General features: G+C 64.3%; 1 protein-coding gene across 1 annotated transcript in view; it reads right to left on the bottom strand.

Moving 5' to 3' along the window:
• The window catches only part of CACNA1H (calcium voltage-gated channel subunit alpha1 H), a 41303-nt gene that overhangs the window by 10031 nt on the left and 9551 nt on the right, over positions 1-21721 (bottom strand). The window contains exons 2-25 of the mRNA XM_059691940.1: positions 16856-16981; positions 16606-16739; positions 16108-16205; positions 14582-14741; positions 13906-14224; positions 13604-13696; positions 11591-12380; positions 10016-10458; positions 8404-8555; positions 7509-7694; positions 6784-6901; positions 6293-6448; positions 6002-6092; positions 5670-5878; positions 4021-4431; positions 3412-3512; positions 3156-3279; positions 3007-3075; positions 2678-2862; positions 2386-2512; positions 2074-2199; positions 1694-1783; positions 1284-1476; positions 713-730 (exon numbers count right to left, since the gene is read on the bottom strand). Coding sequence (XP_059547923.1) covers positions 713-730; positions 1284-1476; positions 1694-1783; positions 2074-2199; positions 2386-2512; positions 2678-2862; positions 3007-3075; positions 3156-3279; positions 3412-3512; positions 4021-4431; positions 5670-5878; positions 6002-6092; positions 6293-6448; positions 6784-6901; positions 7509-7694; positions 8404-8555; positions 10016-10458; positions 11591-12380; positions 13604-13696; positions 13906-14224; positions 14582-14741; positions 16108-16205; positions 16606-16739; positions 16856-16981 — 4519 coding nt within the window. The remainder of the gene's footprint in view (positions 1-712; positions 731-1283; positions 1477-1693; positions 1784-2073; positions 2200-2385; positions 2513-2677; positions 2863-3006; positions 3076-3155; positions 3280-3411; positions 3513-4020; positions 4432-5669; positions 5879-6001; positions 6093-6292; positions 6449-6783; positions 6902-7508; positions 7695-8403; positions 8556-10015; positions 10459-11590; positions 12381-13603; positions 13697-13905; positions 14225-14581; positions 14742-16107; positions 16206-16605; positions 16740-16855; positions 16982-21721) is intronic.

Here is a 21721-nt window from a genome sequence, read left to right as displayed (position 1 = left end):
GGCCAGTGGCCACCGCCTCTGGTCTGGGGCCTGCCTGGCTGCTGGTCCATCCGATGGCCATCACCTGGGGAGCCATGCATCCACCAGCTGGTCTGTCTGCACTAAATGCTCTCCCTGCAGTAACCCCCTCAGGGCATATCAGTGCCCCCTGAGCTCCCACTGGGCAAGGACATAGCTGCCACCACTGCACACGAGGACCGCCTCAGCCACAGAACCATGCATGGATGGGGACCGGGGGGGGGCACCTGTCCCAGAGCCTGGGAGAGCAGGGCCTATGGACTGACCCCGACCTGGGACCCTCATGCTCCTAGGTCTGGCATGCGGTTACTGAAGAGGTCGGCTCAGCTCGAGCAGCCAAAGGGGCCGGCAGCCAGCAGGGCCAGGCCAGCGCTGAAGACACGGAGCAGCCATAAGCCGGCAGGATCCCAGAGCACGGCAGGGAAGCAGCCAGCATGCAGGCCGGGCAGAGGGACACACGCAAGCTCGCAGGCAGCGGCCTGGACACCAGGCAGGGAGTGGACGCCCCTCCCCCACTGACGCCTGGCGCCCAACCCTGGCCGTCCCATGCCCACCCTGCAGCAGACCCCAGCAGGCCTGGCACCCGCCTGCGATGTCTGCCCTTCCACACGGGCGGAGGCCAGGCCAGCCTGCAGCCCCGTGCAGGGGCTGGCAGAAGCAAGGGGCTTAGGCATGCGGGGTGGGGGGCAGATACCTGGGTTGGGCAAAGTGCCTGGAAAGACAAGGAGATGGTCTGAGCTGGCTGCGGTGGGCGGGACACTCAGCGGCCCCCTCCTGCAGGAAGCCCTCCTTGCTTGCTCCCAAGCTGGGTAGGGCCTCCCTAAGACCCTCTCTCTCTCTCTCTCTCTCTGTCTTGGACAACTTTGCTAGTTTCCCCACCCTCGTGGCCTCACTCATGGGTGTGAACCCTTTTCAGTAGCGACGGTGGGTGAGAATTGGGGTCTCATTCATCTCCTGTGCCACTTGGGTGGGGACCCCTGCCTGCTGCTGCAGCTGCCCTCCTCTGCCCGGTTCCCCCTGGAGGGCCCAGCCACCATGCAGGCCCAGGCAAGGCGGGCAGCGTGCAGAGCCATTTGGCGAGGCCGGGACTGGGAGGCCGAGGGGCGCGGGGCCAGGCAGGGCGCTCCAGGTGCCCACGGCACTCGAGTGCCAGGGAGACCCAGCCTCAAAGCCCGTCCCTCGGCTCGTCCCTGCTGCCCCTGCGGCCACCACCCTCCCACAGGCGCACGGGTACCAACCCACCGCCGCCGCGGGGAGCGCCTTACTCCTGCGCTTCCGCTCCAGGCGCCGCTGCCGCTTCTCCTCGCGCCGGCGCGCCTCCTCGGCCTCCTGGTGCTGCCGGCACTTGTGGAAGTTCTCCACCACGACGCCCACGAACATGTTGAGCACAAAGAAGCTGACGATGAGCAGGAAGGAGATGAAGTAGAGCAGCATCCAGGGGTTGTGGTTGGGCACCGGCTGGAACACATGAGGGTGCGTGGGCGTCCGCGGCCCGAGGGCCCTGCCCAGGGACAGCCACGCCCAGGGCCCCACGGTGCTCAGCCTGCAGGGCCGGAGAAGGGGCCCCATGACACGGAACTCTCCGGAAGGTTTCAGAGGTGGTTCCCTGAGGCGACCCAGAGGATACCCAAAGGGTCCACGGGAAGGGCCAGGGCTGCCCACGGCCTGCGCGCACCTGCTGGTCTATGCCCACCGCGTCCAGCCCGTCATACATGATGTTCACCCAGCCGTCCTTGGAGGAGAGCACGAACAGGGACATCAGCGCCTGTGGGGCCACAGCAGGGTGGTCACTGCTTCCTGTCGGCCCTGCATCCGACCCCGGAGACCCCACAGGCCTCCCACACAGCAGACCCGCCCACAGCTCTGGCGTCCTGTGGTCCCGCCATTTCTTCTTCCCGAAGACCAGGGCGAGGCCATCAAGGATCTCCTGGGTGTGGCCCTCAGGGGACTCCAGGTCTGGCCCTGCCCCCAACCAGCCCCTTCCCCCCTCTCCTCCCCTCCCCTCTCCTCCCCCTGCCCACCTGGCCCTCCCGGGCCCACCCTCACCCTGCCCACCTGGCCCAGGTTGTCGAAGTTGTACTTGCGCCGCACCCAGCGGTAGTGGGCAGCCCGGCACTCTGCCCTGGTGGATATGTTCCTGGTGTCAGTGCCCTCGCAGTAGTAGAACTTGCCCTTGAAGAGCTGACAGGGCGGGTGGTCACCCAGAGGGCTAACCCAGTGCCCCCCGGCCCGCCAGCCCCCACAAGGGGCCCCCTGGGACAGCAGAGCGAGGGGCAAGGCTGAGCCTTCCTGGGGCTGCCCACTGGCTACCCACCACAAGACCACCATCTCTCAGGCGGGACACCCACGGCAAGCGGGGCCGCCCACCTGCACCCCCAGAATGCCGAAGATGATGAAGAAGGCGCAGCAGATGAGGACGATGTTGCCGATGGGCCTGAGGGACGATATCAGGGTCTCCACCACCAGCTTGAGGCCAGGGGCACGGCTGATGACCCTGCAGGGGGCAGAGGGGACCGGCTGCTGGGCATGCCGAGGGAGTGGCCACTGTGCAGAAGGCGCAGGTCACGCAAAGACCCCCCCCATTCCGGCCCCACTCCCCCCCATCTGTCCCGTCCCCTCACCTGGCCATCCCCACCCCCCACCCACCCACCCCGCCCACCTCAGAGGCCGGAGTGTCCGCAGCAGGCGCAGCACACGCAGGATGCCCAGGATCTTGGCGCCACCAGCGGAGGCCAAGGCCACGATGATGTCGACCAGGGACACCAGGACCAGCAGCCCGTCCAGCACATTCCAGCTGCTCTGCAGGTAGGCATGCTCGCCGGACACCAGGCCGAGGGCCACCACCTGTCCAGGCGCGGGGGAGGAGGGCTCAGGTCTGAGGTGCGGCCGCAGACGGGGTGGGGGCAGGGGGGCAGCAGTGGGAGCTGCTGGGCAGGAGGGGGTGTGAGGCCCGAGGACAGACCCCGGGGCTCTCTGAGGGGCAGGTACCTTCACCGTCATCTCAGCCACGAAGATTGCCGTGAAGACATAGTTGGAGACGCTGAGGAAGACGCGCTCCTGCGGGAACAGGGCGGTGAGAGGGGCCGGCCGCACCCAGGAGACCCCCCCCCCCCCCCCCCCCGGAGAAGGGGCCTCACGGTGCTTCCTGGGTCGATGTCCGGCCTCTCCAGGGCGATGGTGATACAGTTGAGGAAGATGAAAACCAAGACGACGTGATCAAACATCTTGTGAGCAATGATTTTCTGGCAGGAGGCACGGAACCTGGGGGGCGGGGGCGCTGGGTGAGGGGCCCGGGGAGAGCCCTGCGACCCTGAGGCCCAGGGAGCTCACTAACCTCTGGGAAACTGGGGGTCCCCAAAGGGCGATGTCTCTCCCACCCAGGGCCCCCTTTACCTGTTCTGCGGGGAGAACAGGTACAGCGACCAGGGCTCACGGCTCCGACACCACTCGGGCTTGTAGGGCTCCAGCACCTTGCGCAGGCGTGAGCAGCAGCTCTGGGGGAGGGTGCAGGTCCTCAGGAGGGTCCCGGCCTCTCCCCGCCGGCCCTGCACCCTGGGGTCCCAGCTCACCCTCCCACGCGGGCAGGCACAGGGTGAGTGACCCATGCTGGGAGCCCACGGGGCCAGGTAAATAGATGTGCTCAGAACCCCCCCTCCCCCCCGCCAGCTGCCCCCTGCCTGTGGGCAATGGCGTGAACGCCTCACTGAGAAGGTGGCCCTGTCCTCTCCTCCATGAAGGCCCAGCAGCAGCTGCTAACTCAGGGCTCAAAATGGCCCTCAGCTGGAGGTGGGGCTGACCCTGACCCTGACCTGGGGCCAGTCCCGCTGCAGAGCTCTCGAGGATCAGCTGAGGCCCGTTAGCTGGGTCGGGTCCAGCTCAGCTTGCCCACGTTCTCCCCTTTCTTCTGAGGACCCCCCTTCCCCCACCACGAATGACGTTCAGGCTCTGCTCCGGGAACCAGCCCCCGACAGGAGGGAGGCAGGTGCCCCGACGCCGACTCACATCCTCCATGTCGTCGTCAAACTCGGCTGGGTCCTCCTTGTGGCTGTCTATGCGCAGGAAGAACTCGCTGGGCAGGGCCAGCATCTGCCCGTTGCAGTCATGGAGCTTGGTGGGCAGCAGGGTGGCCGGCCGCAGGGGCTGCATGTCCAGCGTGCCGCGGGGGTCCAGGGACTCGGTGCGCCGCAGCGGGGTGGCGCGTGCGCAGGGCGAGGCGCCCACCCTGGGCCTGCCGTCCTCGGCCTCCTCGTCGGTGCTGCCCTTGCCCTCGCCCGACAGCAGGGACTCCCGCTCCCCACACTGGCTCCGGCGCTTGAGGCTGGGGGCGCGGCCCAGGCTGTTCCAGCTTGAGCGCCGGCTGCTCCAGGCGCTATTGGGGCCCCAGGGGGCACAGGGCGAGCTGCGGAGGCTGGACTGCAGGGGAGGAGGGAGAAGGGAGGAGGGCCAGTCCTCAAGTACCCCTAAACAGCCCAGGCTCCAGGGCACCCAGACACAGGAGCCGTTCCCCACCCGGCCGCTCCATGGGTGGGATTTGTTCCTGAATCACCACCATCACTATTAACACCTGTGAGTGGGATGATACATGCCGACCATCCTGCCAGGGAGAGGCTAGCAACACGGCTATTCCAGGGGATGCCTGAGTGCAGAGCAGTTAGCAAAGAGCTGGAGATGCAGCCAGCACGTGTTAGGGCTGAGCAGGCCTCCCCTGGGCTGGGCTGGCCGCTGTGCCTGCTGGAGGACGGACGGGCAGGTGCAGGTCATCAGCGGGCCTGGGACCAGCCCTTGACCATCCTCAGACAGCGTCCCAGCTGACCTTGATCTCTGGATGGGGCCCCAAATCAGTTACTAATTGGCAGGCTCTGGCCTTGTAAAGAGAAGTTCGGCAGATGTCTTATGAGATAAACCAACCTCGACTCAGGGACTTACCTGCTGTGCCCATCCTCCATCCTCTCTGGCGGGACTCACGTCACCTCCTGGGTCTAGCATGGCTGAGACTGACTGCTGCTCAGCGCTCCCGCCCACCTCCCTCAGGGCTGCAGCGCTCCTGTAGCTGCATCGCCTGGCCCACCTGGGTTCTCGTCCTGTCACCCACGGAAGATTCCTCCGCCCATACCCCATGCCCCTTCTGTTATCAGCTCGTCCTGCTCTGCCCTCCCCGCCCGGGCCTTCCGAAAAGCCATTCTGGCTGTGTCCCTGGGGACAGCATTTCCTGGTTTGTCTGAAAAGCCCCCATGGGACACTTGATTCTGACACACAGGACCCGCCCCCCGGCCTCATCGTGTGCTGTGTGCTGTTTTCATACGCTTCTGCAGTCTCTTTCCTGTTTTCCCTTCTGACCTATGCTCTGCAGCTTTCCTTTTATTGCAATTTGGAAGATAAACTTCCTGCCTGACATTTTACCAGAGGAAAAGGATCAAACACGCATTTCCATGTCTGGTCTCTGTGCTCCTCCCATCAGCACAGCAACTCCTGCTTCGTTTACAGAAATCTAAGCACTCGGGGCCGGGGCTCAGGAGGCAATAACGGGGGGTGGGGGGGGTTGAGGGGGGACAGGCATGTGGGACCCTCACTCATCTTTGGGGAAGGCCATGAGGAATTGGGTGCACGGAGCCTGAAGGTGCCCTGAGGCCAGGGCAGGGGGCAGTCCCTACCAGAGACTTCTGGTCCCCCAGCTGAGGGTCCACGGAGCTGCTGCTGCCACGCCGTGAGTCCAGGAGGCCATGGGCCGTGTCCAGGTTCGGGGAGCTCTTGGGGGTGGGCATGGGCGTGGCCGCCGTGCGCATGATGGCTGGAGGGGGCAGGCTGCCCCGGCCCTCCAGGTGCCCGTTGGGCGTCACGGCCAGGGAATACATCTTCATCTCTGGAGGGGGAGAGGCCACTGGTGCCTACGGGCTCTCGGGAAGGGGAAGCTGCCCACTGGGAGTCGCCCCCGGGAGCCCCATCCCTGCCCCCTCCATCCCTACCCCCATCACCCCCCACATACCTGTGGCCCTGAGGTCTCTGAACTTGTCGAAATCCTCTTCCAAGTGAGTGGACGTCTTGTCTTCGTCTGTGTCAGACCTGTTGGCGTCGCCCTGCACCCCACAGAGCAGAGGCAGGTGTGAGGTTCCCCTCGGGCGGGAGCCATCTGTGCCAAGCACCCCCTTGGAGCGCCCCACGGGAGGTAGGGCTGGTGTGGCGGTGGGTGTGAGGAAGGCCCATGAGACAAGGGGAGAGGACGGAGGCCTCCCGTGTCAGTCTGCCCCGGGCTCCCACCTCCTGGGAGCCCCCTCACCTCCGCCTGGAAGCCCTCCACCAGGATGGCCACCAGCAGGTTGAAGAGCACGTAGTTGCCAAAGGTCATCAGGGCCACGAAGTAGAGGGCGGCCCAGGAGGAGGTGGAGGCCATGCCGTTGTAGAGGACGACGTTCCAGTCCTCCTGGGTGAGGATCTGGGGGGAAGGGCAGGGAGGCAGAGAGGGGGGAGCAGGCCCGAGGAGGGGCTGACGCGGTGGGGAGAGAGGGGACACGGGGGGTGAACCGCCCCCCTCCCCCCCCCCCCCCGGACATGCTGGCAACTCCTCAGAACCAGGAGCTCTGCACCGGCGAGAACACAGGCCACCACCCAGGGGACGGCATCGCCGCCCCTGCCGTTCACAGCTCAGCGGCTCCAGCCTCACGCAGGCCACGCACGCATGCACCGGGCTGCTGTGAGCAGGGCTGCGGCTCTCCTGGGGCCGCGCTGACACCGGGGGGGCGGGGGGGGGGCAGCCCCGCCAGGCTGTACCTGGAACACGGTGACGATGGCCCACAGCAGGGAGTCAAAGTTCTTCCTGTCGGGGACCGTGTCTCCAGTGTCTGTCTTCAGGCTGAACTTGCAGCCGAAGAGGTGCATACCCAGGATGCTGAGGGTGGGAGGCAGGAGTGAGGTGGGTGGGGAGAGGAGGGGCGGAGGGGGTGAGGCCACTCTGCCTGCTCCCCTTCAAACCCAGCAGCTGCTCCTCTAGGCCTCCCTCCACTGGGGCCCCTGCTTCCTGGTCTCTGGGGATGTTCGTGGTGGGAAGACCAAGGCCAGGGGAGGGAAGGACAACCAGAGACCGCTCTGGCTCTAGGCAGGGGCTGGGACCTGGGCTGCCTGCCTCACCCGGCCTGCCGGGGCCGCTCTCCGCCCCAGCCTCTCCCCGAGGCCCCGCCAGGCTGGCACAGCAGGTGCTCAACAAATGATGAACTCCAGCCTGGCTGCCCCCGCCCCTTCTCCGGTCCCCTTGTTCTCAGCTCAGTCCCCAATCTGTCCATCCGGCGGTCCGTCCTGTCCCCACATTCAGCTGTGAGCCCACGAGAGCAGAGCCCAGCCCGGTCTCACGTGACTCACACCTGCACATGGAAGGCATCCAGCTACTGGGCTCCTGCAGAACCTTTGAGGCTCCCGCTGCCCCCACCCCCCAGCCCCAAAGCCAGGAGCACAAGGCCAGTGCAGCAGGGAGGGGTCCTCCTCTCGGGGGGAGGGCTCACCTGAAGATGAAGATGAAGAGCATGAGCAGCATGCAGAAGGTGGCCACGTTGTCCATGGTCTTCATGAGCACCACCAGCTGGCGCCGCAGCGCGGGCATGAAGCGCACCAGCTTCAGCACCCGCAGCAGCCGGAAGGTCCGCAGCACCGACAGCCCGCCGTCCGCCTGCCCGATGATCTCCCAGACGCTGCGGGCCAGGCCCAGGGTCAGGAGGCGCCATCCTCTGACTGCAGATCCCCGCACTACCCTGCCTCCCAACTTCCTCTTCCTGGAAGCAGGAGTGCCTGGGAGCCACCGTGGCCTGCCCTCAACCCCGGGCTGAACAGCAGGTCTGGCTGCATCAAGGTGCCCAGAGGGGCTGAGGGGCTGGGGCAACGTCTCTGAAGACAAAGAACTAGCTGCCATCCCTGGCTCTGGCCCAGACAGACGCTTCTCAACCGAGGGCCTTCCCATCCTGCACCGTCCACAGCCATGCCTGGCTCAACACCCCCTCCCCCCCCCGCCGGGGTGGGGGCCCCTTGACTCCCAAGGGCCTCACTTCCTCCTGGGGAGAAACTTTCCCCAGAGTCTCCTGCTCCTTTCTGTGTGGCCTTTGCTGCAGCAGCCACTGCAGAGGAGGCTGGCTTTCTCGCAAGCTGAGCCCTAACAGAGGCCAGGCAGGAGGCGGAAGGACCCTGAACACTCACTCTATTCCTGAAAGGAACAGCTCCGGTAGATTCTAGAAACATACGCCCGACAGGCAGCTGACCTAAGTGTGGGTGCCCTGCAGTGCCTGCGGGAAGGGACTCCACTGAGCGTCTCCGTAGCCACCAGCGGTGCCGCTCCCTTTGGCTGGGCTCTGCTCTGACACTGGAGCCTCCAGGAACCCCGTGGCCGGGCGGGAAGCGGGGACCCACCTGATGACCACGATGACGCCGTCGAAGATGTTGTAGGGGTTCTGGATGTAGCCCAGCGGGCCGCAGGCCAGCAGCTTCAGCAGCATCTCCAGGGCGAACATGCTGGTGAACACGATGTTGCTGATCTCCAGGGCGTTGGTCAGCTCGTCCGGCTGTGGGCAGCAGCAGGACCATCAGGGGAGGGCCACTGCCCCCACACAGGGGGAGCAGGGAAGGCTGCACCAAGGGGCCACGGGCCCAGAGGCCACAGCAGGCGTCGTAGGAACCTATCGGCGGCCGTCTGAAGGAGGCAGCTGGGCCCTCTGGCTGGGCCCCCTGGTCCTTCCTGACCTCCCCACCAGAATGTCGGTGCCTTAGGGCTCTGAAGACTCCCAGGGAACAGGGCCTGGAGTACCTGTCGGGGGTTCAGGGTGGGCGTGGGGGTGTAGACAGTAAAAGTAAGGGTGCTTCCGAAAGCTGGCCCAGTCTCTGGAGCCCTTACACACCCTTCCTTGTTGGCAGAAGGCCCCGGAGGCCCACCGTACTGGGAACATTCTATCCTGCCTGTGTGTGTACACCAGCATGTGTGTGCAGATGTGTATACCTGTGTTAGTGTAAATGCTTGCATGTGTGTGCATGTATCTGTACATGTGCCTGGGCCTGTACCAGTGACCTGCTTGTGTGTGAATGCCTGAAAACGTGCTACACATGTAGTAGAGGTGCACATGGTTACAAGTCTGTACAGATGTTCACATCTGTATGGGTAAGCCTTGCATGTGTACATCTGTGGACATGTATGATTGTGTACCGGCATATGCACTGTGTGCACGTGTGGCGGAGGCTCCTCCGTGCAGGGGTCCCTCGAAGCCCGCTGCTACCCCTGGCCTGGATCTCACCCTCACAACAAGCACCTCCCGCCTGGGCCTGCTTACGGCTGGCACCGCTAGGGTTTCCCCTAAATTGCTCCAGGAGGAAAGGAAACGGCTTACGTGGCCTGAGAGGACCAATGGGCGGAGATGAGGAAGTCGATTTGGTCGTTACAAGTGAATGGACCTTGGTCCTGAGAGGACACCGTCTCCTGCCAAACCCGCTGCTGCCCTCCCTGGTGTGGCCCTGTCCTGGCCAGTGTGCAGCGTCAACTGGGGGGCTGGGCACCCCACAATTCCTCCTCCTGGGGCCAGTCCACATCCCCACCTATTCTAGTCACCAAGAGGCACCCCATCGGGTGCTGCCGGTGGGTCTGGCTCAGGTAAGGGGGTCCTCTTTGCAAGAACTGGGCCGGGTACCTTCCTGAGAAGAGCCACCAGATGACCTGTAACCGCCCTCAGCCCCCACTGCCTCTGGGTCTGGGTGGTCTCCACCCCCCACCGCCCACCCCAGATGAGAGCGGCTCCAGGCCGGAGCCACGGTGTCTGTGTGCGCCACTCAGCAGAGACCCGGCCCAAGGAGGAGGAGGAGCGTCTGCTGAGTAACTGATAAACATCATCTGGCTCCAACGCCCCGTCCCCCAACCTCCACAACCCCAATGTGGGTCCCCAAGAGGCTAAAATCTGGAGGCACACAAGGACCATGCTCCCCAGGGGTCATGACGACAGTCACGACCCCCCGGGGCGGGTTCCCCGCGCCCACCCACCTGCTCGTGGTACTCGACGCCCATGCTCAGGGTGTTGGTGAGGATAGCCATCATGATACCGCGGTGGAAGTACTTGCTGTCCACGACCCGGCGCAGTTTGCCGCTGACGGTAGCCCACACGTGGCCGAGCCCACCGGGCTGGCCAGAGGCCCCCCGCTGCTGAGCCCGCCTCCGCACGCCGCCCGGGGCTGGTGTGCCGGCCACGGGGGCCGGCCGCATGGGGTCGCGGTGGTCCCCGTGCCGCACATCCTGTGTGAACTCGTAGACCGCGTTGCCATCCGAGTCTCCACTCTCCGAGTCGCTGAACTCAAACTCGGGGTCTCCCAGGGCGCTAGCGCAGTACGGACAGTCCTTCAGCTCGCAGGTCAGCGTGCCCGCCTGGGGGCTGGGCAGGGGGCAGGGCACACTCAGGCCTGACAGGCGGCTGGCGGCCTGGCCCAGTCCTGAGGGGTGAAGGGTACAGCAGGGTCAGGGCACTGACAGCTGGGGTGGGCCCACGCCCACACAGAGGCTGCTGGCGGGTGAACGTGCACACCTGGGCATACTCATGCTCAGGAACACACGCTTCCCTGGAACACTCATGTGCACACCTAGGAACACGCACATACACCTGGGCACACTCATGCACACCCTGGGCAGGACAGGGGTGCTCTGTGCACACACACAGGGGCAGGGACACAGAGGGGCAGAGAAGCTCAGCTGTGCTACGGCCACATCATCCAGAAATGTAACACGAGCTACTTTTTAGCAGCCATGTGAAAGGTGAGATGAACACATCAACCATCTTCGCTCCAACGTGGACCAGACGTGAGAGTGACTGAAGAGAACTGCGCACCCCTTCCTCACCTGAGGCGGTGGGGGCTCAGTTTCTGGGACCCAGGTACACTCTGCACCCAAAGCTGTGGCCTGCACTCATTACCGCTCAGGGGCCCACGAGGCCGGGGCCGTCCAATGGGTAGTGCAGGGCTAGAAGCCGTGGGCCGCGGCATGCTGGCTCTCACAGCCCGGGCACAGCGACTGAGGGCACACACAACGACCCCACCCACGCCCCTACCGGCTCCAGGTGCACCGTGTCCACACACCTGCACACACCACTGGGAGGGCCTTATAATCTGTACGGGGCCCGGTGTCTCTCCTTCGACCACCCATCCGAGGTGGGGAGGTGGGTGAAGCAGAGGTGCCAGGTGGGAAAAAACCCTTCGTGGCACTGGAACCCGCACTCCTCCCCACCCCCCTGCCTCAGCCTCCCGACCCAGACGTGGGGCTGACCACGCCTCAGAAGTTGCCAGGCTGTGAACATGGGCAGACGGTCCCTCCTGGGGCGAGGTGGGGGCAATACTCTGCCACCTTCAGAATTCTCATCCATGTGGTAAACGCTCATGGTCCACTGAGCCACTGGCTGCTGGGGGCTACCACGGGTGGACAAAGGGGGTGCCCTCTCTCCCCTCCTGGCCATGTCAGGGTGTGAGGTGCCAAAGCCCCTCCCCTCTTCCAGGGCACACGCGTGCGCGCACACACACACACACATGCGCACACACACAGGCACACACACACAGGCGAGGGTGAGGTCCTTACCATGTTCCCCAACCAAATGCTGGATCTTCTCATAGGGGTCGTGGCTGCTCAGGCTGAGGGAGCTGTGCCCTCCGGCCCCTGGTGGCCGACTGGCCCGCTTCCCCTTGGACCTGGGGCTGGTGCCTCCTTTGCCGCTACCAGGTGCTGAGGGCAGGATGGTGGGGTAATTCATGGTGCCCAGCCCCATGGCCAGCTTGAGGCTGGCGGCAGTGGCCGCAGCCTGTACCACCTGAGCCCTCTCCTGCGGCCCTTCCACGTGGCAGTCCGCATGGTACACGCTGTGCACCGACTCGGCATCCAGCGGCCCGGGGCTGGGCGAGGGTGGCGAGGGCAGCGCTCTGGCCCGGACCAGACTGGTGTCTCCGGTGCCTTGCTCAGGGCTGGGCCGGCGTGGGCTGCTGTGGCTGAAGTGGTAGTGGTGGTGGTGGTGGTGGTGGTGGTGGTAGACCAGATGGTGAATGGAGGCTGCACGCCTGCTTGCCCGCCGCGGCTGGTGCCCGAGGCCCGGGCCGTGCGGGGGGCTGCTGGGGTCCACCTTCTGGCACCAGCGGCTCTGCCAGCGCGCATAGAGGCGCAGGCTGCGCCGCTTGACCTTGCGGCAGATGTGGCCCACGTACTTGAGCAGCTCCTCATAGCAGCTGCCTGGCTCTGAGAAGCTGGCCAGCGTGCTGTCGTCGGACAGGTAGCGGGCGCGCTGCTCCCGCATCAGCTGGTTCTCCCGCTGCTTCGTCTCTGAGAACTGCGTGGCGATCACCACCAGGCACAGGTTGATCATGAAGAAGGAGCCCACCTGTGGCGGGCGGGCGGTGTTGAGCCTTCCGGCAGCCCGTCCAGAGCCTCGCTCACCAGGCCGTGTGCCCCAGGGAACTGGGGAAGAGGGGACACGGAGACCCATCTGCCCCGGAGGCCAGGCAGTGGCCGTGCTTTCTATTCAACAGTGAGTCCCCGATGAGAGAAATACTGAGGCCTACTGTGTGCCGCCCCTTCCCGGGGCCGGGAGTACGGCCCTGAGTGTGGCCAGCGGGGCGCCCCATGATGGGTGGGGTCCCTTCGGACTCGATGCTGCGCCAGCGTCTGGGACAGGCGGTTCACAGTAGGTGCTTCTCATCTACTTGTGGACAGAGGGAGGACACGTGGGGGACCCTCCTCCTCAGGTCTGTCCCTGACGAGACCCTCTAGACCAGCGGTTCTCAACCTTCTGGCCCTTTAAATACAGTTCCTCATGTTGTGACCCAACCATGAAATTATTTTCGTTGCTCCTTCATAACGGTAATGTTGCTACTGTTATGAATCATAAAGTAAATATGTGATATGCAGGATGGTCTTGGCCGACCCCTGTGAAAGGGTCGTTTGACCACCAAAGGGGTCGCGACCCACAGCTTGAGAACCGCTGCTCTAGACTACGGCCACCCTGCCCTTTCCGCCGGCCTTCCTCTGTGACATGGTCACCGTGGAACACTCTCTCCGGCTCACGGCAATTATCTGAGACATCTGCCTACTGTGTTCACGCCTGGGTCCTCGCAGAGCTGCCGGGATCAAGCGAGGGCCACACGCGGGGCCACGCGCACTGTGGAAGGCCCTGCCTGGGAGCTCGTGTACACGTGCGGAGTCCTGATGCTTCTGCAACCTTCAGACAGAACCTGGCTGTGGAGAGCCTGGGGCGCCACCTGAGGGCTCCTGGAGGTGGGCTCCCCCTCCCGCCCACACTGGCTTCTGTTCTCCCGCACCTCCACTTCCTCCCACCCGGGGCTGCACAGAAGCCCTGGGTCTCTGCTGCCCCACCTCATAGCTCCGCCAATGCCGGGACCCACGAGGGACAGCAAAGGCTGGGGGGGTGCACGTTGGCGGCATAAGGAGGCTCATGAACGGACCCTGGGGCCAGAACGACATCCACTAAGGAGCTGTGGGTCCGAGATCAGCTGTCAGGACTCAGAGGCACCTCCACCCTCCAACACCCACGGCTGTGAAGGTCCTGCCCAGCCAACCCGGACACGTCCCGCGCCCTGTACTCACGATGATGAGCAGAATGAAGTAGATAAAGTTGTAGAAGGAGTGGGCGTCCATGACGTAGTACATGATGTCCACCCAGCCCTCCAGCGTGATCACCTGTGGGGGAGGGCAGGTGGCTGGACACACAGATGGCCCCGGGAGGGTGGCACTGGGAGGGCGGCAGGCTGTGTTCCCTCAGGGTCCGGCTGAGGGGCTGGTAGGGCAAGCAAGCCCTGCCTGGGCACCCCCTCCCCAGGGCATGCTCAGCACCCAGCATGGTGGGCAAACAAAGGCCACAGGCCACCCAGTCGAGAGCCAGTGCCCACCTGGAAGATGGCGATCCAGGCGTAGCCGATGTTGTCGAAGTTGATGGCGCCGTTGTGGGGGTTGGAGTCGCCGGAGCGGCAGACGTTGTAGTACTGGTTCCAGTTGATGCAGGCGTTGTGGCTGGTGCTGCCCATGCCCTCGGCCTGCAGCTGCCCGTAGGCCTCCCAGCCCAGTGTGCACTCCACGCGCAGCTCACGGCGGCTGGGGATGTGCGAGCACTTCTGCATGCCGTTGTCTCGGCGCGAGGAGCAGATGAAGGGGTTCTCGTCGCCCTCCTCCGTCTGGTAGTACGGCCGCAGGAAGGTGAGGTTGTTGTTCCTGGGGGCAGGCGGCCCGGTGAGGGGCACGGGGAGGGAGAGAGGGAAATGGAGGCGGGGAGGGGTAGACAGCGGGAAACACAAAGAAGCAATGAGAGAAGGGGGACAAGCAAACAGATCAGAGACAGAGAAAGACAGACAGTGAGAGACAGTAACAGACGTAAAAACAAAGATAAGAGATCCAGAGACCCAGAACCAGAACCCAGGTCCCAGCCGGGGGTCCTCCAGGAAGGGTGTGCCCCTAGGGCCGGTGCCAAGGCACCTGCTGGGGGCAGGGCTGGGGAGGCGCCTCTGTGGGCAGGTGGCTCAGAAGAGCCTGCTGGGGCCCGACTTGCTGGGGGGTGGAGGAGGCTCGCACCTGACGAAGGCGCTGTCCAGGAAGCAGCGGTTGCGCAGCAGGCCGGCCCAGAGCTGGACGCCCACGATGCCGAAGATGAAGAAAACGAAGAAGCAGAGCAGGAGCACGTTCCCCAGCATGGGCAGCGTGTCCAGCAGCAGCGTGACCAGGATGCGCATGCCTGCGGGGGGGGGGGGGGGCGCGAGCAGGCATGGGCACAGGGACCTGTGGAGAGGCCGCCGGGCCCGGCCCCTCTGAGGCGTCCCACTGTTCACATGGGTAATGGGCTCTGCCGGGACTGCACCTGGCCCCCACGTCCAGCAGGCCCAAGGGACAGTGATGCCTCGGGTCAGGCCCACATCGAAGGGAGCAAGGCTGCCGGCCAGGACCAGGCCCCATGCAGGCCCCAGGACCGGCCATGAGTCCAGCGGCCCCAGCTGCATCATGGGAACAGCGGCCTTGGGGACCCCCAGCAACTGGGGCTTGGTCTGCCTAAGGCGTACCACGAAATACCATGTGCGGGCGCGCACGTACAGTGCGACTGAAACTTCGTGGCCCGTGCGCAGAAGTCGGTATTTTGTGGAAGAGCCGGTGTTTTGTGGAAGAGCCACACTCAAGGGGCCAAAGAGCTGCATGTGGCTCGCAAGCCACGGTTTGCCGACCACTGGCCTATGCGCTTGGGGGCCTAGGGGTCTGGCAGCCGGCATAGGGTTGGAGAGCGGTCTTTCCATCCCTCTGGTAATCAGGATGGGCAGAGCACTGCACTGCGAAGAGGTGGGGGGGGGGGGTTTCCCACAGCACAACCCTGACCCACCTGCCCTTGGGTGGAGTGGACATCCTGGGGGGAGGGAACCCCCTCCCTGGGGGGGGGGTGGCTTCCTAGGAAGGGCTGCAGGACAAGTCCTAACAACCAGGGCTTGGGTGCCGAGGCCACCGGGTAGCCAGCGAGGCTGTGTACACAGCTACATGGTACACACAGACCCCCCCCCCGCCAACATACGCACACACAACCTTACAGTCACATGGGCCCTGCCCCCCCCGAATTCAGCCACAGCACTGAACACTCCGAAGACAGAAAAACCCCCAACCATCCCCACTTGGGCAGGTGACGGTGAGGACAGGCCATCGTCCCAGCACACAGCTGCGGAGCTTCCCACAGCTTCTCCACACGCCCCTGAAGGGCCACGGGCCTCTGGCAGAGCTCGGCCATGAGAACCACGGAAATGGGCCAGAAAATGAAGCCACCAGGCCTGCGGCCGCCTCCCCAGCATCACCCTCAATGCTGTGCAGACGAGGAGTCAGGACCCCCACAGCCGGCCACCCCCACCCCCCGATGTGGCCCAGGGCTGCCCTGCCCTTCCCAGGACAACCGTGGCCAATGCTCAGGGCCCAGAGGCCCTCCTCCCCCAGCGCCAGGGCCAGCACGTCCAGAACCCACACCAGCACCGTGGCATCTGGTCCCATGTCCCAGGGGGCCCCGCAGGGCTCTCAGCAGAGCGGGCAAGACACAAAGGCCGGCCCCAGGTCGGGGAGGGGCGGTCACTTACTGGGCACGCGGTTGATGGCGCGGAGGGGCCGCAGCACCCGTACTGTTCGGATGGCGGAGAGGCTCACGTTGTGTCCATCCAGGGAGTACTCCATCATGCTGGGGGGGCAGAGGGAGGGAGGTTCAGGTGGGGAGCAGGGGACCGCACGCTGGAGAGCTGGTCCCCAAGCCGTGCACCCAGCCAGGATGGCCCCTGAGGCAGGAGGAGCACGACTCTGAATGACCACTGGGCACTCCTCACCCTCCTGGGCACCCCTTGCACAGGGATCCCCGGGACAAGTGCCCAGCCCTGGCAGAGTCCCCACTGGCTTCGCACTTCCGACCAGGCTGCACCCGGACCCCTCAGGAGTCACCTGCTGCACCCCTCTTCCTGGGGGGCCGGAGGACCCGGGGAGTCTGAGGGGTGGGGTTCCCGGCCAGGTGGGGTCAGGCAAGGGGCCACTTCAGGGGCGTCAGCCCCCGGCTTAACAGAGCTGGGTGAGGGCAGGTGGCGCTGTACCCCGCCATGACGATGAAGAAGTCCAGCCTGTTCCACGTGTCGCCCAGGTAGCACTTCTGCCCGAACAGCCCCAGGGCGACCATCTTGATGACCATCTCCACCGCAAAGAAGGCGAAGATGAAGTCGTCGAAGGCCTGGCGGGAGGAGGGTCTGAGAGCGGGGCCTGCGCTCTCCACACCCAGGGGCGGGGTGTCCCGAAGGGTCACTCATGGCCAGTGGGTCAGCCCAGCCCCGCCTGCCCGGGCCCCACCTCCAGGATGCTGCAGCGCTCCGAGCGGCACTTGACGTCCTCGCAAGGCCGGAACATGCCCAGGGTGACGCAGTTGAGCATGATGACCAGCATGCTGACGTGCTCGAACCACGTGGCGGCAGGCAACTGGGTTAAGGGTCAATGAAGGAGGCTGGTAGATAGCCACGGGGAAGCAGGCGGGGCGGGGGGCGGAGCTAGACACCAGGACCTGCCCCAACCCCCCACCACTGCCAGGGTGCCAAGCCCTCCACACCCTGCACCCGCCCCACCATCTGTGTGTTAAGGGACAGAGCCCTGACACCAGTCTCAAATACCGCTGTCAACCCCCATGCACAGAGGAGAAACTGAGGCACAGGCTAGGACTCGAGATGGAAGCTGGAGACCACCTGCTGCCCCTCCACCCGGTTTCTCCCAACTAAACAGGTCACACACACAGGTGAGCATCTCACAGGCAGCCTGGACTCCAGCAGGTGCTGCAGGTGCCCTCAGATTGAGGGGGGCCTCAGAGCCCCCTCTCCATGGCCCTGCACTGCCCCCCCCCCATGTGACTCCAGCAGATGGAGGAGGAGGAGGGGAGCTTTGGGTCAGTGCAGTGACTGGGCCCAGAGGATCTGCAGCCCTACTGCGTGCTTGGATAAAGGGTGACGGGACGTGGGTGAAGGCCAGAGAGAGAACACCCCCTATATCCTCCTGACCCCCACCAGCCAGTCGGGCCTGAGCGCAGAAGCTGCCTTGGAGGGCCACGTCCAGGAGCCCCTTCCTGCTGGCAGGAGGGCACCCAGCCAGGGCAGGGCCTGAGGGTGCTCAGCCAGCAGCAGGTGCTGCATCCCAGGTACTGTGCGTACCCAGCACGCGTGCCTCAGCCACCCTGTGGGGTGCTGGCCCTGGGTACAAGAACAAGAGCCCACCCAGGACCTCAGTGAGAACTCCCGCCCATTCACGGAGTGGCCACCAGATGGCACTGTGGCTTCATGCAGGCCTGGGTGTGGGGCGGTCCCCTCGGTGGCTGCCTAAGGCAGGACTGCACCCCACACCTGCACCAGTTGGTTCATCAGGAAATTGGGGAGCCCTGTGGCAGGCCAGCCATGTTGGGTGTGAGGGAAGGGCCACCAGGATGGGGGGCCAGGGCTATGTGTGGGGTCCCCAGCTGGATGGCTGAGGTTCACCTGAACTCTGTGGACACAGGCAGCTACCCTGTACGGCTGGGAGGGCCCCAGGGCTTCAGGGGAATTCATGTATCCCCCACACCACCCCCAGGTCAGGGTCCCCTTGCACCGGGAACCATGCCCACTCTAAGGTGGGCTTGCCCGTCTGCCCTGCTCAGGCGCGAGAGCAAGAGCCCAGCCTACAGTGAAGCTGGGGCACGGTGCTCGGGGAAACACCACTTGTCCGCAGACAGCTCTGGGCCCCCACCCTGCCCGGCCTGTGGGGGCTGAACTGGGGTGGCAGCTGCAGCACGGCCTTCAGATCGGTGCCTTTCTGTTCCCCGCCCCACGTTCCCTTGGTGGTACGTTTCGTGCGTCAAGGAGGTGACCAAGGCAGCAGGACCCCTGCCTGGCACGAAGCTGTGCTCCAGAAGGTCGCCCTGAGCACCCGCCCTGTGCCTAGCTATGGGGTGGCACTAGGGCCGGGGCTCCATGCAGCCCCACCTTTGAGGGGCTCCAATTCCATGGGTGACAAACTGGCGAGGACTGTGCTGTGATGGGATCGTGGAGGGGACAGGGTCTCATTTACAGGTGGACGGGCTCAGCGATGAGAAGCAGGTCACACCCTGTGTACCCCTCCTCTGTGGGACTCTGGAAGCCAGTCTCGACCCTTCTCCCCCCAGCCTCAGGGACAGGGGCGGGGGTAGGGCAACAGTTGATGTTGGCAGCCCCTGGCCCACAGCGTGATGTGCAGCGTGGCACAGAGCCACCAATGTAATTACACGTTCCCACCGAGAGTGCCATAATTACACTTAATGGGTTCAGCAGTAACAAGTGCCTTTGCTGTGATTCGGCTGCGGAAAAGCAGAAATTGGTGTCCTGCTAGGGCAGCACGGAGGGCCCGGTGGGAACTGGCTGAGGTCTAGCGGGGTGACTGCACAGTCGGGGCCTGGGGGGCCTGCAGATTAGCCCAGGAGGCCAGCCCACTGTGTGTGTGTCTCTGTGGGTGGGGTTGGGAAAGAGGAGAGCGCTGCAGCTAAAACCTGCACCAAATACCCATGCCGCCCCTACTGTGCGCCAAAACGGCTCTATCTCGAATCCTGATGAACCCATGAGGCCGACACTGTCCAGTTCCACAGCACAGACTGGGGGCTTGGGTGACTCACCTGAGGGACCCAAGGGAGCTGGTCCTCGGGCACCGGACATGGATGGAAGGGGCCGATACAAGAATTTACTGATCTGGGGAGTTCTTGCGGGAATCAGGTCGGGACCCGGGAGCTGGCGTTGGGTAGAGCTGAGGACCTCAGTCCTCAATGGTGGAGTGGATGTGTCCGGAGCTGGTCTGGGCCAGGGCCCATGAGAGGCTACTCAGGTCAGGGGGTAGGAAGCCCCACTCCAGCAGGAACTACAGCCCAGGACCCCAGCAACTTGCAAAGACAGCCAGCTTGGCGTCCCTGGGTCTACATCTTCTCAAACCTCTGACAAGCAAAGCTCCCACTGTACCTCCCTGCCCCCGAGGCACACCCTGAGAGCGCAGGACACGAGCCATGGCTACAGTGACCCAGGACCCAGCAGGGAAGCCATGAACACAGGCTCACTTGAGAAGTGGAGACACCACCACAGTGGCTGGAATAACCAACCCGTCAGCACACCCCAGGCACCCAGAACGTTCTCTACCCATCCCTACAAGCACACACCCTTTGGGGGCTACTATCCTTAAGATACACCCCTACCCCCCTCCCCACATCACGCCAAACACATGCCTGGGAGGGGCAAGACCCCAGGGTCCTGCGCTTGGGCCCTGAGACCCTGCCTGGGTCTGTGTGAAGGTGCACACGCCTGTGCTTGGCTCCTGAGAGAAACACCATGGAGCCAGCCTGCCCTTCCTGCCTTGGGGACAACCAGCCCAGGGAGGGCTCAGTCAGCCTCCTGTGTGCACCCGAGGCCAACCTCCACCTGTCACAGCCGTCCCCTCGTCACGCCTTGGTGGGTGGCTGAGGACATGCAGTGCCAACTGGACACTCATCACACGCAGCCCAGTGACTTCGGGGAGCTTAATTACACAGATGGATTTTCTGGGTCTTAATTAAAATATCCGTTAGGTTTTGAACCAAGTTTTGCAAATTAGAGTCAATTTCTACTGCGGATCCAAAAAAGCCAGGCTGCCGCAGGGTCAGGAGGCAGAGGCCGTGCTGGCCTGAGGAGGGGGTCCTCCAGCTGCCTGGGGCCTGGCTGCAGAGGGGCCGCGGTCCTGGGGCCGCAGCTGAGTGAGACACTCTCTCCCAGGGACTGTGCCGCCAGGGAGGCTCTTCCCCAGCCTGGAAGCCTCAACGATGGCAGTGAGGCCCTGACCCAAGTTCCCTGTCTACCCTGGGCCCGGCTCCTTAGACCCAGGGACCTCGCTGATAATCCCCTTTTCAAACAGAGGTGAGGGAGACTGCAGGGACCTCCCCCAGCCAAACAGGCCCCTGGTGTACAGCTTGGCAGGGAGGGGCCTGGAGTGACTCTCCCCAGGGGAAGTGCTACCTATTAAACCATGGCTCCAAAGTACGCCAAGTACACCCCCCCCCCCCCCCCCGCCACCCCCTTAGCCAAGAGGATGTTGCTCAGGGGGCAGTTCGGGCAGCGGTCGCTGTCCGTGGTGCTGAAGTGGCCCTGTGCTGGGCCTGCTCTGGGCTGGGGAGGGGCACTGCTCACCCAGGCTTTAATGGAAACCACCCCATCAATAGCCCTTTCTCATTCCTGGACTGCCAGCTGGCTAAGAAAAGCACGCCAAAGGCCTCTCTGAAGATGGCGCTGGCTCACCAATGCCTTCTTGAGCACGTGCAGGAGGAGGTCCTAGGGCTGCCTTGTTGCGTGCAAAGCCCACACGGTCACTACCTGGCGGAAATGTCCCCTTCCTGGGGCTGCTGGGAGCGTGCCTGGAAGCCAGGAGAAGGAGCTTGTGGCCGCTCAGTGCATGTTAGGGGCCGTCAGCCCCTCACCAGCAACAGCAGGGGACCCTGGCATGGGCTCTCACCAATGACAGTGGCCTCCAGGGTCCTGGAACAGGGCAGGGGTGCCCAGGGCGGCCTGCATGGTGCAGGACAGTGTGGACCAAAGGGTGGCCCTGGCCCCTGAATCAAATCCTCACTGTTAACAGGCAGCATCCCCAGCCTGCCCAGAACCAGTGGTTTCTCACACTACCCGGCTCTGAGTTGGGGAAGAGAGACACTAAGGAGTCCATCCAAATTCTCTTCTATAAAGTGTCCAGTAGGCTCCAAGCCCCCCTCATCCTGACAAATACCACCGGAAGGAGGAGACATGGCATTTCCCCCACACCAAGGACATGGGTGGCAGGCAGGCTGTTTGCAGGACAAAGGTCAGGACAGGGAGATCCTTCCCTCTGTGGGACACAGACGGGTAAGCGGGCATCCCTCACGAAGATGCGGTTCTAACCCCAGGGCCATAGACAAAACAGGGAACATAGTGGTGTACGGGCTGTGGTCCCCAGGCAGGGCTGCTGCCTGGCCCCCCACGGTAAGAGCGGGCTGTGTAGGTACAAGGCCCGCAGGCCGGCTCCCTGCCAGGCTGTCATGAGATCACGCAGACGCTCTGGGTCAGGGAGGAGGAGAAGGTATCAGCTGCCCAATCCTGCCCTACACTGCCTGCCGCTACCCCCCAGAGCAATCTGCTCAGCCAGCTAAGCTCCATTAGGCAGAATCTACAGCAGCCTGATGTG

This window comes from Myotis daubentonii, chromosome 4 (assembly GCF_963259705.1).
Source record: "Myotis daubentonii chromosome 4, mMyoDau2.1, whole genome shotgun sequence".
Taxonomy (NCBI): Eukaryota; Metazoa; Chordata; class Mammalia; order Chiroptera; family Vespertilionidae; genus Myotis; species Myotis daubentonii.
This window is presented reverse-complemented; position numbering and strand designations above follow the sequence as displayed.